Genomic DNA, 17,416 nt, shown 5'->3' with positions numbered 1-17,416 from the left:
CTCCTAAAATTGTTGTGTTATTTCGTGTTCAGGTACTGGGCAAATGTGGAAATACCGCACGGAACCAACGGCTTTCAGGCCGTTTGTCCTTTCTGTGCGACACCGCTGGATGGCGCGACTGGCTACATTAAATTAATTTTCCAGGATAATTTAGATTAAATATGTATATGTATATGTATGTGCACATCTTTAACGTAGATATGTATTTGTAGTAATTGAACAATGTCGAAGTTTGAAGCAGGCATTAAAACTAGGCTTTATTTATTATAATTAATTAATTATACATGTATTAATGGAGAAATACAAGAAAAAATATATTATTTAAAACGAAAGTAAATTACATATGTATTTTGTAAAAGTTAATTGCTTTAATTGCTATATTACAACTGTTCAGTAATTATTCAAACGCAAACAAACATTTACAATATCAATTACATGCAACAGACCCCAAATTGCATGTCATACATACATAGTTTAATGTTATTTTCTTTCCTATACATTTTGTCTGTTGTATAAATTATTTTCAAAGCAAAGATTGCATAACAAATTTAATAAGCATTGAGAAAAAAAATACCCGCAGTAATAATTAAATGATTGATTTAATTAAATCACACTGATTTAAGCTGCCAGCTGCCTAAACTGTGTATATGTAATTCTGTATAAACATAAGATTGAACCATAATTTATATATTAAATGCGTATCTGTAGCAACAATAACAACAATATCAAGAAGAGCAGCAACTATGTTTTCCCATTCGTACTGGCAAACAATCAATCAACATTTATGTATTTTTTACCAAATCTAGAGCTTACAAACTAATTTTAATACTAATTCATACAAAATATGGAAACAAATTCTAAAAATATGTACAGTTTCAAATGTTTGTCGCAATTAAGAAAATGTTACGCATTTACACAAAAATCATATAATTCATATGCAAATTTCTACAAATTATCTCAGCCTTTCATACATATTACATTTCTGTCTGAACACATTATGCATTATTACGTTAATTACTATTACATTACATCAACAAATTATTCGTATTATTATTTTGTATGCAAAGAAAAAACCAACAAAAAAAAGAGAAAGAAGAAAATAGGAAAGTTCAACAAAAACACACTGTGTTCAGAAAAATGTTGCGACACGATAATGTTACCAATTACAACATTACAAACAAAGTAAAATAAATATAAACTGTAAAATAAAAATCTAGCGTACACATACAAATATACAAACGCAAGTATATTTTCATTAAAGCGTGCATTGCATAAAAACTAATTGTTGTGTTTCAGTTTTGTCGATTTTCCTTTTCCTCACAGATCTAACTTAGCAGGAAAAAAATGTCAAACATCTGTGGCAAATTCATCCTTTCTTAGCTTCATTTATTTATTTTATTTTTAATAAGTAATATTGGGAATGAGAAATAAGAGTATGACATACTTCTTATTCCCTTCTGCCTATTACTACAAATGTTGAATGATTTGTACAAACAAAATTTCTAGACTCGAAGCTAAATCTTCCAAATTTTAATGCTGGCGGTACCACAGCTAATTATAAAGTGTTGCTTTGTTATTTAAGTTTGTTAAAAAAAAAGAAAGAAGGGCCATCGTCGGCACCCCGAAGATTTAAAACCCTAGCAGACCCAACCTTTTCATAATACTCAACGCTGCCCATATATAAGCACAGGGAAAATAGATAATGCCGAATACGGCTAAGGATATAAGCCTATAATAATGCAACTTTCATTATTAATGAACTATTTCCCAATGAACAGGACAGCGATATTTAACCTGATTACTAATTCAAGTCGTATATCTTTTCTCGTGAGGGGAATGGATGTTTGAATATTCGCGCCCAATACTACCAGGGCTGCAGCGATTGTCGTGTTTTACAATGTTGAGCAAGTCCCACATACTCGCCGAGCAGACGATATCGATAAAATGTATCGATATATTATGGTACGCTGGTCACACAACACGCTAAGATGTCAACATTTGTAGCAGCTGACTGAACAATTCAAAATGCATTATAAATGTCGGGACGGCGCGAACGCCATTCCCGGCTACCAAAAATTACACGCACGAGTTATTCACATTAGGAATAATCGCAGAGGTCAACTCAGCCGAATGTGCAATGACCAAGCCTCACTCCGGAGGAACCGCCTTCGTGATCACGGTTAACCTCTACGCCAGGTAAGTATGCTTTTCTCTGCTCGGAGCTTGGCATACCATGGGCACACTGCTAGAACCGTTTGAGAATCACAAGCTCATACAAATGAAAAAACCGCCCTCAGAGTATGCAGCATAAAATTATATTAGTGAATGGTGGTGAGTTTGTGTGCTCCAAGTAAATACATATTTTACTTAATGTACAAGAGATTTCAAGCAAATGCTTATTTTGGCGAATAATGTTTATAGAATGTTTAGTACGAATTTAGAGACACAATATATCTTGCTTTGATTACATTTGTCTTTTATACATTCCCATGAGAAATGTAATATAATATTAGTTAATAAAAAAAGTTAGAAATAAAATGCAGTTTTGTGTTTTTCGAAAGTTTATTTCACTTTTTGCTCAACTTAGAATCTAACTTTTGCAACCATTTCCAAATATGCGATCGGTGTTCATCATCAAAGGTGTCCGGCTATCCCGCCTATCGATCCACTTAAAACTTGAAATGCTTGGTGTAGTAGTCACGGAAGAAAGTGTAGTCGAATTGGCCGTAGTTGGTGTAGCCCTTGTACTTGTAGTACGGCTCCATGGTGTCAACATGGTAGATGGGTACATCCTTGAAGTACATGTTGGGCACGTAGAATTCGTACTCATCAATCTCGCGATCGAAGGGATATCCAAATGGCAGATCATCGATGAAGCGAGCGCCAGATCCAATGCCGCAAGAGTAGGTGTAGTCAAAGTTGGAGAACTGTTCGTGGATGGTGGGTGCGGTGTATGGCATAACCATGAAGAACATTTGCATGGGCATGCCCTTCTTCCAGCCCATGGGCAAGACTAGGCGATCGGGGAAGCCGCAGTGGGGCTCGCTGATGTCCAGAGGGAACTTGTACTTGCCATCGAAGGCCATCATGGTGTAGTAGTAGAGTTCGCTGTAGCTGGTGCGGTCCTTGACGGTCCAGAAGAAGTCCTTCGAGTTGCGGGTGATCATGTTGCTGCCAGCCTTCAGTTCGTAGAAGAACTCATCCACTTCCATGAAGTTCATGCGGTTCTCCGCGAGTGAAATCACGCGGCCGAACTCATCGAATTTAGGTCCAATGAATGCGCGCACGACAACCTTCTCGGGCTTGTCGGACTCAACCGTGTAGGTGTAGGTGAAGGGCTTGTGGTTGAGACGCATCTGGCGAGCGTATAGCGACTTATCCCACACGAACTTGCCTTCGTGGAAGACCATCTTGTCGTTCATCAGGTTGGTCACATCGAAGTCAACCAGATCGAAGTAGGTGACCAGCTCGCTGACCTCCACATGCTTCAGAGTTACGCCGGGCATCAACAATTGCTCCTTGGTGTATTTGGGCAGATAGTGCATGAACTTGAAGTAAATCTGGGCGATCGACTTGTAGAACATGTAGTACATGGGATCACGCATCATTGTCTCGAAGTTGAGCATCACGTTCGGGTAGACCTCCATCTGGTAGTAGTCGGTATCGGCGAAGTACATATGGGCAAACATGTACCAGAACTGGTAGAACATTTTGTCCATGCTGTCAACGTTGCCCTGCAGAATGTTGCCAATGTACTCAATGGACTCGGGCTTGCGCAGATCAACCATGTGTCCATCGGCGGTCTTGTAGTAGCCCGTCTCAACGATGTTGTGGATGCGCTTAATGAAACCGGTGATCTTGTCGAGCATCTCGAAGTTGCCGTAGGTCTCCATCTCGTAGTAGTTCTTGCGGTAGCTGTAGCCAATGCCGTTGTAGTACATCAGCTGAGGATCATAGCCCATCTCGATCTGGTGGTACCATGAGAACTCGGGAATATCGCCATAGCCATGAGACAGACGCTCCATGTAGTAGCGGGAGAGCAGCTGGTGGACGGTGTACAGCCACAGCTCACCACGACGATCGTTCTTCAGGCCGAAGGTGTTGCCGTCCAGGAAGAAGGAGTAGTCCAAGTTGAAGTAGTACCAGTATGCGTTCCAGCCCAAATCCTCGGTGAAATAGGACAGTTTCGACTCCTCGTTGTAGTAATCCAGATCACGGCTGTAGTCAACTGGCATCCACAAGACCTTCACGTCCTTCATCATCTGCTGCCATTTGGGGTCCTGGTTGAATTCGTAGATGTTCTCACGCAGGATGAACTTGTTCTCACTGTACCAGTGCTCGCCCAGACCCATCAGCTTCCACCACTGCCACATCTTCCAGTCCTTCATGTACATGTAGTCGCTGCTCTGATACATGTTGCCCTGGTTGTGTCCCTTGAAGTAGACATCCATGTACTCCTTCTCGTACATGTTCATCTTGGTCCACATCTCAAAGTCGAATTTCTCGGCCTCGTACACGAATTTGCTATTGAAGAAGAACTGTGGGAAGATCTCATAGATGGAGGGCAGCATCAGGCCATGGAAGTCCTGGCGATGGATGACGGCCAGAGTCAGGGCATAGACAAACATGCCTTCGTTGACATGCATACGGGCCCAGCACACGTTGTGGTAGAAGGTCTCGAAATCCTTGGCATAGTAGAAGAAGTTGAACAAACCGCGCGCCTGCTTGGCGTGAGACTTGACCAGCTGGCCGAAGAACTCGCCCTTGGGCAGCAGAGAGTGCGCCTTGTACGCCTCGTAGAACTTCTTCATGTAGATGTCATAGTGCTGGAAGAGATGCGGAGCGGATTAGAAGGATAATTAAGTTGCGCTGGGCAAAACTTACAGTATAGTACGACTCATCAAAGTAGAATTTGTCACCCTTCTTGATGTACTCCTCGAACATCAGAGGATCCTCCACACGGTAGACGATCTCGAACAAGAACTTCTGCTTCTCCAGGAAGGCTTTGTCGGCGATCTTCACCTCGTGCGTTTTATGGAAACTGGCCGCGGCGGCCAGACCCAAGCAGGCCAGCAATGCGATGGCGATTTTCATATTGAAGGCTCCTTCTTACTCCTGCTCCTGCTCAACTGCTCAACTGCTCCGGATTAGACACACAACTGGGGATCCAATGCCTAAAGACTGTTGCTTTTTCGCCAGCCAACGCCTGGCTTATATACCCAAAAAAAGTCGAATACAATATCTGATGTCAGGCTGCAGCCGTAGGTTGGGGTTCACGGGGTGTCACCTGAGTGTATCTCAGGTGCTCGGCACATCTGTTGTCAAAAAAATTGGTGCGCATCTGTCGCAGCTTATCTATCGCCCGGTTGCCATGTGATAATTGCAATATTTAGAATAATTTCAGTAAATTAAAGAAAGCAACAGCAATCAGAATGGAAAGCAAGTCCGGGGTCCAGCCAGATTGAGAATTGAATACACATTTGTTTCTTTTTTTCAAGTTTATTTCTAGAATATGTTTTGTAGCAGTTTTGAATTAAATTTTCTTGCAGCTGCTTATTGACATCAATGTTTCAATTTTCTACCACTTAGGTTTTCTGAAGGACTCGCCGCCGTTGAAGCAGATTTCAAATGTCCTTGATGGATTTACAATATGTATATTATTGTCTGAGGCTTATTAACGTTTTAAAATGGAGTAGTTTTTTTCGCATGCATATACATACTTATGGTTTTAAGTGCTTACTTAATTAATTTAGTTTTGGAGATTTCAATGCCAGACAATGAGAATTGTTGTTGTTATTTGGTTTTTGCAGAGAAATGTTTGCTATCTAATATTACTTAAGTACAGAAAGTGCTGTGTTATAATCGACATGAAAATACTTTGATATATATATATTTAAATGTATGTATGTATTTTTGGATTATTCAATATTCAAGTCATAAATATGTAATTTGTATTATATTCATGTAGATTAATTAAATACTATACGCAAATTTCTTTTATAAATTGAGTTTTTGTTTCTGTTTTTTTATTTTTATTAATATTTGTTGTTGTTGTTTTGCCTCTTTGTGTTGGACTCTTGTGCGCTTAGCTGCAAAATAATCTATACAAATATTCAATTGCCTTACAAACTCAATCGAGCCCCAGGTCGTAAGCCTATACCTCTGTATATACGTAAATCTCAAATGTTATTATCAAAATTTCTAATTATTTGATGGCTATTTGTCGCCCATTTGCTGGATTTGAGCTCTGTTTTCTGGTCACTTAAATATCAATGCAAATAGTTGAAATCATTTCTAGTTTTATAGCGTTACAAAACGAAAACTAAAGAAGAGTATCAAGAAAGTCACACAACAGAAACTTAACAGATTGATGAGTACTAAATATATGTTCTAAGTGGTTTCTCAAGAGCTGGAAATAGTCTTTCAAATGTGTTTTTCTTTATATTTTTTTGTATATACATTTTATTTATACTAAATATTGAATAGTTTATTTATTTTTTTTTTTTTTGTTTTTTTTCTTCTTCATATTTTTTGTATATATCAAACCCGTGCCCAAATCGTACGTACAACTACCAAAAGGTATACGGTACGAAACATAACTTAATTTCAATATTTAAATATTGTCAAATATTCCATTTTCATACACTTCTCAAGTGACTTGTTTATAAGTTTATTAATATTAACCGACATTTGATTATTGTCACAAAAATTGTAGGTATATTTTTTATTGTCTTTACATAATGCATATTATAAACAGCAAAGAACAAAAGTTATGTGTATACATTTATTTATAAAAAACATCAATTATGCAAAGAGTTAAAAAGTTACAAGAAAAACAGTTGATAACAAAAACTTGGAATCCATTCCATGACGCCGCATCTCTAAACATTTATCCTCTATTACTCCTGATTATTCTCAATAATATTATTACAAGAAGCACCACAGTAGTCAGTAGCAATAAAAATAAACTCCCTTCCATATTGTAGTAAATATATATAATATTTATATATAAGTATGTGTTCTTTTCGCTTTGTCATACATTTAGAATGTGTAAATTTATTGTATTTATTGTATTGTTCTGCTCAATTTAACTGAGATTTGCATATGCCTTGTTTTATTGTCATATCTCTCGTTACCAAACTCTTAACATTATTAATTCCTTATTATACAATATTATTTGAGCTTCAGTTTCGGCTCAATATATTGTTTTGCGCACATTCATTTATTGTCATCCTGTCGCGTTTTTATTGTCGGCTTACATTTACATAGAATCGCCTTTAAGTAGATATAAATCTATATATCTATACAGATATATGTATATATGTGTATATGTATGTGTATAAGTAGTAGTTGTTGCTAGAAAAATTACAATTTTACTGTAAATGTAAATGTATAAGTAAGTTTCGTATGTTCTGCATACACGTAAAAAAGTAGAATTCCATACACGTAAATATACAAAGAGTTCTTGCTGCGCCTCCATCTAATCCTGGCCCTACTGTATCTGTATCTTTCTTGTATCTGTATCTACAGAGTAATCGTATATGATATCTACAGCTACAGTGGGTACAGTAAGTACGCACCACTGCCATTTGCACACGCACACACAATAGTTTCAACAGTTTTACACCTTATAAATTATTATGAAGATATGTCTTTCAGATGATATTAGCCTGGTTGTTATGTAGAATACGTTCAAATGTTCCAAAATCTCCAGCAAAGAGTTAATTCGGTGCCTGAAGAGTCGATATTAATATATGTTTTATGAAATTATAAATTCGTTTAGAAAACTTGTTAAAAAGACTCAATATGGTTAAGGATATGTAATGTGTGTGTGTGTAAGATATGCTCAAAGCAACCGAATTATCTGCTGAAAACCTTGGAACACGCCTTTACGTCAATTTACTGCCGTTCCGACTATCAGGCAAGCAAGGGACTTGCCAGTCTGGAACGTCCTACAACCAGGCTAAAAACTGTTAGCATCATGTAGAAGAGCAGCTGATTCCGGCCCAGCTGCAAGCTGTCCGGAGCGGCACTTGCGCCGGCGTCCACCACGTTTATCTTCCAGCCGAGATTGTTGTGGGTGAAGCACTGCAATGGAGATAGTTTTCCGTGAGTAAACATTTCTAAGTAGAATAAATTGGCGAACTCACCTGGTAATACAATACGGCAGGTGCATCCATGGGCACCGTCCAGTTCATATAGCCCGGCTCGCCGTCCTCGCATTTGAAGACCAGCGTACCCTTGAAGTCCTCAAAGTTCTCGAACTCCGCCGAGCGATCGACAGTGCGGTGCTCCCACTCGCAGTAGCGGCCCACTGGGGAAAAGTCTCAAGTTAGGAGCATGCTCAAGGATTTGTGGAATGATGTACTTACCGCCGGTGGGTATGGCATTGCCATCCTCGTCGTACTCGACGCCCGCATAGGCCTTCTGCTTGCGCGCCTCCAGGCCAGTCTTCTGACCCAGACCACCCTCCGGCGAGTCCGTGATGTACAGCGGATGATATCTATTGGTGGGCATATTTGGATTGAACAATTGATCACATAGCACTACACTGAAGAGAACCCACCTGGCTGGCTGTGCTGGATCGTTGCCGCCTTCGATGATGAACTCATAGGTCTGGCCGCGCTCCACAGTTATTTCCGGTATTAGCAGATCGTTGATATACCAGGCAATGCCCCACGAAGGCACGCCCGTAATCGATGTATAGCCACGCTTGCCACCTGTGGCTCCAATGCTGGCGCGGAACTTGTGCTCGCCTTCGATCTTGCGCGTGGGCCACGGCTTGGGACCGCTCTCATCCTTCACATCATACAGCGAGTTCTTGCACGAATGATCGTTCTGCACACAGAGTTTAAAGTGGGATTAGTTGGTGCAGGTGTTGTTGTGGGGCTGTTTTGTTCACTCACCCGCTTTGAGAAGTTGATGCGTATGTCGTCGGGATTGTGATCGCTGGCCGTGTGCGAGTGCGCGTTGGCCTCCTTGCGGGCATTGAGGGGTCCCACGGCGGCAATGATCGACACCTCGCGATCAATGGGAATGGGCATATCGTAGATGGGCTCATTTGTTTGCAGCAGGCGCTTGTAGCGGATGCTGGTGACGCCGCTCTTGCGATCCCCGCTCACTGCAGATTGTCATTCTGGGTTAACTGTACCAATGAAATCTCAAGTCTTTACCTACCCACAATCACATTATTGCGTGCTCCGATACGCTCGTCGGGGCAGACGCCGCGCTGACCATCGCACTGTGATAGATCCGAGATGAAATAGTCCTCGGCACGGAACACTCGAGCGTTAGTATCGTAAAAGGCCACCACAACGTCGGACTGTGCCATTTGGGGGCGTCCATTTGCGCCGGACAGGCCAAAGGCCATATACTGATCCTCGGTGATGCGTCCAAACAGCTCGATCTGTATATATTCGCCCTGCAGTTCCCACTTGACCTGCAACTTGTTGGGCAGCACCTCGCGGCAATTGGAGTAGACGGGCCGCGGCGTTGTCGTCGTCTGCAATGAACAGAGGCCAAATGTGAGATTCAACAAAGTTCCACAAAGAATGTGCAGCATGCATGAGGCTAGGTCTAGTACTTACGGGTGAATACCACCATGAAGGCTGATGCGGCGCGTTTAGGTTAAAGAGATATACAATTGTGAGTTATGTGGGAATGAGCACATGGTTAAGTACAGGTGTGTGTGTGTGTTAGTATGTGAATAGTTAAATTGTGTGTGTCTTTAATTGCACTTGCTGGTTTTGCTTTGCTTGCACCTACCGTGATTTTCGTCTGACCCAATGCGGGCGGCACATCCAGGTCCTTGGGTATGAAGACGTGTCCAAAATTGTGCCTATATTCCACACACCACACCGACAGCCAGTCAATATCGTATACGGTCAAGCTGCCGGGCAGCTGAATCTCAATATCCTCGCCCTGATAGCTACGCAACGGGTCCAACGATCCAACCTCATTGGGCACCTAGAAAAAAATAAGTCATAAATTGGTTACAATCGCCGGATTTCAATTGGATAAGATATCGTTTTTATGCCCTGAACCCACTTAAAATTATGGATTCCAATTGGATAATAAATCATCTTTATACCCCGAACCCACATAAAATAGAGAGTATGATGGTTTTGTGGAAATGTATGCTTCCTGCAGATGGAGGCGTCTCTGACTCCATAAATTTGATATAGATATATTGTTGATCAGCAACAACATCGCCCGTCTACCCGTATCTAACAGCTAGAGACTTGGAATTTAAATGTTCCATTTGAATGACATATTTAAGGAAAACGAATAATCATTCAGGAAAAGGAATAATCCAGATTCAACTTTCCATAGTCGTCTCTAGGCTTCTTCTACCTTTTACAGGATATAAATTAAGGGCAAGATGCTCTGATTAGGATTATTTTAATGTATCAAAATATATTAATGGGGATATATTTAAGGGTTGTGTTCAAGAAATAACCGAAACTTTAAAATTTTTCCAGCTGTACAAGTTGTATTTGTGGGTTTTATACGATATCTGTTAAATGTAAGTACAATATGATATTAATGTGCTGTCTTCAAATAGATTATGCCAAGAAAGGTTAGTTGTAAAACTGCTCAAAGATAAATGTTGCTGCGCCCATCTCTATTTTGAATAAAACCAAGTTCACGGGAGTTCACAAAAAAAATAAAAAAAAATACTTTCGCAGGAAAACGTAGTCTTCAGATTATATATATAAAAAGCTAGACAAACCTTAATGCCCATGAGATTCGGCTCGCTGCCATTGCCCACCCAGAAATAGGCATCGGGTCCAGCGCCGTCATAGTGCAGGTTGGGACTGTAAAATAAATATTGTAGCTAATATTTGCGACTATCAAAACTTGCTTACATATAGAATGTTTTTGCGTCTAAAACGCTGATGTTGCTGGAACGAAGTCCATGGGCCAGACGCCTAAATTCCGGTAGTACTCGTGGCTTGGGCACATCTAAGCCAGGCGGTATGAAGACCTCACCAAAATCGACCTGAAGGGAAGCAAAATAATATATATATATATATATACATTTATATATTCTTGTTAATAATATTACTGAAAAGTAGTGTATTAGTTAGTTCGAGGTAATTTCCTGCATTGTTTTTGCTGTTGTTGTATACCAAAACGTTTCTATATATATCAGCCTTATATACATGCATGTTAACTGGTCTGTGAGGGCCCCCCAAAAAATGGGCATGCGCGCGCAGAGCTCCATAAAACAACACACACACACATACACACGAACATACCCCCAATGTGGACAGCCTGCACTTGTGTGTGTGTGTGTGTGTCAGCCCCCAAGAACTTTTTTGGCTGTCAGTCAATGGAAGCGGAGAAACAGAGAGCGTGCGTAACACAAATACATAGACAAGCACCCACACACACACACACACACACACACACACCACACACACACACACACACACACGCCTATATGAAACAGTATACGTATTTAAAACAGTAACAACTCGACACCCTGTATAATTCCTCGCTATTCGGGCGTGTGTGTGTTTGTGTGAGTGTGAGTCTTTGGGAGACTGTGTGGGAGAGCGCGTGCTGGTGTTTGTGTATATGCAACCACTTGAGTTAATCAAAAATGTCTGCTGTAATTTATTTTACTATGGCGGCCATCTTTAACTTTCACAGCTCCTTCCGCCCAGCCCCAGCTCCCCCCAATATCATTAGGCGAGAGAATGTTGTTTAGAAAAAGAGTAGCAATAACATTTAAAGTTATATTTTATTTTCAATTAAAATGCATTTTTGAGTTTGCATCAAGGAAATTTAATTCTCAGCTCAGCAACGAGAGGATAAACTCATTTTTGTGTGTATGTACCCCAGGGCGGGGGGGGGCTTGGGGAGAGCCTCCATGAAATGGGGTGCGGTCAGCCGGCTCTTGGGTTACGGAAGCGCAGTTGTCTATGCAGAAATGTAATTACAAATCTAAAAAGTCTAATGAAAACAAACTTTCCACTTGGCTGACAAAACTGACCCACATCCAGCTGAAGCAGAAAAAAAAAAACAAACAAAAGAAAATCGATGCTTGCAACTCTAATGCATAAAAATAAAAAAAAAAAAAAGGAGAAAAGAAAAACCTTTTTAGCAAGTGCAGTTAAATTACAAAAATGTAATTACAAAATGGTTTTGGTCCTCACTAAATACACACATAAATCTGTTCGGACGGCGCGTGCCGTTTCGAGAGCTGCCGAGAAAAGCGGCAAAATGGGAAAACTGGGAAAAACTTACCGTAAAGCGTCTGCACCACACCGAGAGCCATCGAATGTCCTTAATCCTTTTGCCCATGGGTAAACGCAGTATGATGTCCGTATTGTTGTGCGCCTGCAGAACGGGCGGATCACTGCGGGAGACCATGAAAGCAAAAAATAGTACATAGTATACATTGTCCTGTGTGCCTTGTGTGTGCCTTGTGCCTTGTGCCTAGTGCAGCAATAAAGCCCTTAAAAGTCTAGCAAGAACACTTCATCCATCTTGCAGCCATTTACTCTTTATATGTATCCATATCTATTCAGAGTAAACGGCGCTTAAATAGCGCTTATTAAAAGTCCTCTGCTATCAGCACAATGTCCACTTCCACAGAATGCACTCCCATGGCCTACGGGCGGCACTCTGACCCAGCTCTCTGGCCAACAGAGCACGCCTCCAATTTACTCTGTCAATATTGACGAGCGCTTGTAATTGCAGTGCCATTAAAATTAAAGCAAAACCCGCCAGAAACTGCCGCAATGTTAACCTTGGGCCGGACAATTCGTATTAATCGAAATATAAACAGAGAGAACAAATTACAATATGTTCAGGAAAATATGTACGAGTCAGCTTAAGTTATCGTGGTACGATTCTTTTGAGGCTTTAGTTTAACTTCATGTTTGCAATACTTGAGAATAAAATCATTATTGGCTAGTTTTCCCAAAACAGTTTCCGTACAAAAGTAAACGTCTTATCAAAAGGTTATTTTTTGGCAAAATGACTTACGAAAACTCAAATACATTCGGGTAAATAAATAACTAAGAAGACTATGGTCTGGAATGACCGACTGGCAGATACCTTAAGCCCAGCGCCAAACTACACTCACAGAGACACAAGAATAATTAATGCTTTGGCCGTGATTCTTCTTCTTCTCTCTGTCTCATACCATGGGAAACTGAATAGATTCGGTCTTTATTGTCCGATTCTTATTGAATTTTCAGGAATTAAGTATAGCAAGGTTCTGGCATTAAAAATTATGTTTTTTATATTTTGTGGAGAACGGATATATGCCAAAAGTCAATTATTCTGAGTCTGTATATACGAGAGCCCACATATTAAATTTATTGTTAATAGCTCTCATTGTTTTCGAGTTATGCATAAAAAATCGTATCTCAAAATCGCTGTTTTTCAAACTTTTTTCGAAAAATATAAAAGACATACTTGTTCTGCGTATATATGAGAATATATATATAAAATTTGTCATCTCGAAATTATATATCTTAAATTTCGAATCTCTTGGCGTTCACACTCTGTCAACCTATATTCTTTATAGAGTCGCAAAATGCATTATTCTATCTTTTACATACAGTTTCAATAGCTGCTTACACGGTATCGTCTAGTCGTGCACTTTCGACTAAGACATTCGCACTGGTTTTTTACGCTTGCATAATTTTTGTTGACTATGAGGAAGATTTATGGGTAATGCAACGATGCGAGCCATGTCACATGCTCCCACTGCGCATCCGAATAATCATATGTGTTTCACGTTTCTGTACATAGTTTTTAATGTGTACACACACATATTTGTGTGCACACTTACACATGCACATGTGCATGAACTATTATATATATATACTTTTTTTTTCAGCTAAAATTCTATTCAAATGCGCAGCTCTTTGACGAGCTGCAATTACGGAAAATCTGAATGGGAAGCCAATTAATGAGCTCGTAATTGAAGATTTAATTCGTTTGCAATCCTTTTAAAAGGGTTTCAACGGACATTCAGACTTCAGCAAAAAGCTCTGGCTAATGCGTGGAATGTGTGTTCAGATAAAAAAGCAGGTACATCTATGTGTTTGACCTCTTATATCCTTGCAATGGATACTATTATTTTGTCACAAAATCTATAATGCAATAAAAAAGAGAGCTCCAACCCAACTAAGCTTTGATATTCCCATTTTAAATAGTAGCCTGCAAATGTTCTCTTTCGGTCTTTAAGCATCTATTCATAAAAGCCGACTGAAATAACTTAAATTAGAAAGTGTTTGTTTTTTCAGATTCGATTCGATTCAGTTATGAGTAAATTATAAATGCTAGGTGCATCATTTAATCATAATATTGATTTCATAGAAGCCAAAAACGATTTTTATTTAAAACCTATTTTATTTAAAGTTTAATTAATCTTGAATATTTGTTACCGAAATTGTTTGTATAATTCGCCCCAACTTCAGACAAACACAAGCCTCGCAAATTGCCTTCAACTATCTTAGCTTAATGTTCGAGTTCAATAATTTATATATATTCAAATTAGAATTTCGGCCATAAACAGCTTAAAGCTTTTCGAGTTTCTCGCAGTGGCAATAATCATTACCAACTCGAAGTCGAAGTACGCGTATGTCAATCCCAAGAGAGCTGAGTTTCCCGCTGATTATCATCGGCCATATAAGTAATCAGCATCCGTTCTGGGTTTCTCTCGCAAGGGAGGGAGAGTTTGTGTTGTGTATGTGGTACAACTGTCAGTCAGTCAGTCAGTTAGTCAGTCAATCTGTCATCCAGTCAGTTGGTGTGTGTTGTGTAACAAGTGTCAGACGGGCCACAAACGACATTTGGCATTAGACACGGCTAAGCACTTTATTTACACCCTCAAAAGAACGTCCGAGCTGCAGGTTTGACGTCGCTTTGACCTCTAATGAGTGCAAAATAAATTGAATGGTACTGTGTCAACAGCGCAGCGAATGTGTATCTGTATCTGTAACTGTAACTGTAACTGTATCTGTGAGATAGATTCATTTTGATTTCCAGCAGGCATCTTGAAATGTTCCCCTGCGGCTGCTGGTTGCCTTTGACTTTGCCTTTGGTTTTCACATTGCAAATATGTTTGTATGTGTTGTGCCTTGTTTGATTTGCCGAGCTCGCTGTGTGCGGGCTCAAGATTCAGATACATTGATGCACTCAGCAAACAAATCCATAAGCATCTATCGATTTTCCTGCTGTTGTTTGTTCTCGCCACCAACTTTCCCCCAATTAGTTTGAAAGCCTTAGAGTGTCCTATCCTGCAGGCAGGCAGGCAGGCTGCCTTGTTTATTTGTCTTTCGGCCAGCAGCAGATACCAAGACCAGCGCCAAAGTTCAGTGTGTCAATCACTAGTTATTGACTTGGCTGCGTTCACAATTTCCGTTGAATATGACAACAAGGCGCAAGCAACTTGTTGCGTATCCATCTTTTTTTCGTTTCTATTTGGCTCGTTGGGATCTTTTTGCTGGCTGACTGGCATTTTACATTTGCTTGCCTCGCAAAAATGCGGAACAATCGCGCCTGGCCCAGAATCTAGGCAATGAAACGAGCCAGCTCAGCAGACATTTGACAAACTGCGCCCCAGCCAGACAGCGAGCCAGCCAGCCAGAGCTCAATCACCCCCCAAATAAACGTACCGACTCATGCCATTTATTTCGAAATATTATTATGAATGTTTAATTTTTGGGCGTGGGTTGCTGGCGTGGTGCGTTGCCCCCCCATCACCAGCAGAAGCAACAGCGCCAGATGAGTTCTCGGCAACGACCACTCAATTAAATTTGTATGAAAATATGAAATATTTTGCAAGGGCGGGCTTTGGTGCATATTTCGTTGGTCACGCGGCACGGGAATTTCATGGTGGATATCTTCTAGGCCAACCGTAACCCTCTATAAGGCTCCGCGATAATTAAAATAAAATAAGTAGATGTTCTCCCGACTTGGAGATGCCCTGAAAGCAGAGATGTGCCTTTCAACACATACGAAGTCTTTTCTTCAGATATGCATGTTTATTCACAAAAGTACTCGGAAGCAATGTAGCTTAAGCAAAAGCTATGCTTCTTATTTCCTTAGCCCCACAATATGGGAAATGTGTTCAATCTCTATTTCATTTTCAGGGGTTTACTTTGGTATCCAAAGTATAAGGCTATGCCTCCAAAAATTAGATAGATTTGGGGGGATCGCAGTGAGTTATCAATAAAGTGCAATATTCTAGAAATCTTTATTATATACCACAGCCTACACTTGGAGTATCTAACTGTTGTAAGCTCTTAGATATGATCAAAAAAAAAAAAGGATAACGATATCGATTTTTTGTTGTTCGCAAATGGACGTGATTAGACCGATTCGTCTGTTGATGCTGAGCAAGGGCACTTTTTTATGAGGTCGGAGAAGGAGGGCTTTCTGCCCGCAATAGTCAATGTCAAGCACATTTAATAGCTACGAAAATATGTTAAGAAAAAGCGGACAGTTACTCTTTAGGCAAGTTTTCATTTTTTTTTTTTCATCCATTTCCCACCAGTGGAAATCTATCTTGAATTCCCTTTTCTGAGAAAATTAAAATTATTTTTTATATTTAGCTATTTGACAATGAGTCTCATTCGGAATGACTAGTATATTGATCGGAATATCTCATAAGTCCAAATATAGTTTAGAATGAACTGAAATTTTGTAATTTAAATTGATGGTTAAGCATTTGACAAGAAAATGACCGCATGTTAAAACTATGGGGAAGATCATCTTTAATAATTACTCAATTTGATGATATAGAAGTTTGAAATAATGTATGATATATTTTTGATCTAATACAATAAATAATTCATAGTAATTATTTTAATAGAAACTGTTGGTTAATATTTAATTCTAGATTAAACTATAAGCCAATAGATATGATGGATAGATCAAAATCCCATGTGACCAAGAGATTCATCTGTATAATCCAAGTTTGGAAATATGACTATAAGAGAACTCTTGTGTATTTCGAATTGAATGGCATTTTAACGATATATTCAAATAGTTAAGCTGGCAACCAGGTGAATTAAAAGTCATGCTATATTAACAAATCAGAATACAGAATAACATTTTGGTATCTGATTAAAGCAGGATATTTAACACCTCTCTATCTGTCTCTGTGCATTAAGAGCTTTTATATTTCGACTGCCGATGGCAAAAATAATAAAAAAATAAATAAATAAAAAATGAGCACTTTTGAACGCGCCAAACCGAAAAGCTGCCAGCAACAGGCGTAACTACTTGAGGCATTTTGGCCCCATCGTGCTGCTGGGCCGGGCCTCAACAACTTTTTGTCGCTTAATTAAGTTAAAGGCTTTAAAGAAAGAGCAAAAAGCATTTTTGCGTGTTGCGGCTGCGTTGTCAACGTTGATTAACATTAACACAATGAATGATGGGCCCT

At 39.7% G+C, this 17,416-nt stretch overlaps 3 protein-coding genes and 1 non-coding gene across 5 annotated transcripts in view; 1 reads left to right on the top strand and 3 right to left on the bottom strand.

Moving 5' to 3' along the window:
• Pli (E3 ubiquitin-protein ligase pellino) overlaps positions 1 to 1,282 on the top strand; it is a 35,518-nt gene extending 34,236 nt beyond the window's left edge. Inside the window, exon 10 of the mRNA XM_064694135.1 lies at positions 33 to 1,282. Coding sequence (XP_064550205.1) covers positions 33 to 159 — 127 coding nt within the window. The 3' untranslated portion in view covers positions 160 to 1,282. The remainder of the gene's footprint in view (positions 1 to 32) is intronic.
• Positions 1,283 to 2,038: 756 nt separating this feature from the next.
• On the bottom strand, positions 2,039 to 2,204 carry LOC135437337 (U1 spliceosomal RNA). Its single transcript, XR_010437672.1, has one exon. It is a non-coding gene; the product is annotated as a U1 spliceosomal RNA (small nuclear RNA).
• Positions 2,205 to 2,582: 378 nt separating this feature from the next.
• LOC135436898 (larval serum protein 1 beta chain) lies at positions 2,583 to 5,176 on the bottom strand. Its single transcript, XM_064694667.1, has 2 exons — positions 4,885 to 5,176; positions 2,583 to 4,826 (listed from the first exon to the last, which is right to left on the bottom strand). Exons 1-2 carry the CDS (start codon positions 5,092 to 5,094, stop codon positions 2,670 to 2,672), a joined length of 2,367 nt encoding a protein of 788 aa, XP_064550737.1. The 5' UTR covers positions 5,095 to 5,176; the 3' UTR covers positions 2,583 to 2,669.
• A 1,594-nt stretch (positions 5,177 to 6,770) lies between these two features.
• The window catches only part of LOC135436525 (protein Skeletor, isoforms B/C), a 31,275-nt gene continuing 20,629 nt past the window's right edge, over positions 6,771 to 17,416 (bottom strand). The window contains exons 4-14 of one of the 2 annotated variants that reach the window (XM_064694150.1): positions 12,256 to 12,367; positions 10,869 to 11,002; positions 10,733 to 10,817; positions 9,766 to 9,966; positions 9,588 to 9,608; positions 9,178 to 9,502; positions 8,907 to 9,121; positions 8,567 to 8,838; positions 8,373 to 8,503; positions 8,151 to 8,314; positions 6,771 to 8,088 (exon numbers count right to left, since the gene is read on the bottom strand). In XM_064694150.1, the coding sequence (XP_064550220.1) occupies positions 7,918 to 8,088; positions 8,151 to 8,314; positions 8,373 to 8,503; positions 8,567 to 8,838; positions 8,907 to 9,121; positions 9,178 to 9,502; positions 9,588 to 9,608; positions 9,766 to 9,966; positions 10,733 to 10,817; positions 10,869 to 11,002; positions 12,256 to 12,367 (1,831 nt within the window). In that variant the 3' untranslated portion in view covers positions 6,771 to 7,917. The remainder of the gene's footprint in view (positions 8,089 to 8,150; positions 8,315 to 8,372; positions 8,504 to 8,566; positions 8,839 to 8,906; positions 9,122 to 9,177; positions 9,503 to 9,587; positions 9,609 to 9,765; positions 9,967 to 10,732; positions 10,818 to 10,868; positions 11,003 to 12,255; positions 12,368 to 17,416) is intronic. The other variant, XM_064694151.1, reaches the window with a different exon arrangement.

This window comes from Drosophila montana, unplaced genomic scaffold, assembly GCF_035044405.1.
Source record: "Drosophila montana isolate Dmon_TW-CO22-7 unplaced genomic scaffold, ASM3504440v1 contig_3733_1, whole genome shotgun sequence".
In the NCBI taxonomy this organism is placed as follows: Eukaryota; Metazoa; Arthropoda; class Insecta; order Diptera; family Drosophilidae; genus Drosophila; species Drosophila montana.
Note: the sequence above shows the minus strand (reverse complement) of the source record. Positions and strands in the feature narration are given on the sequence as shown.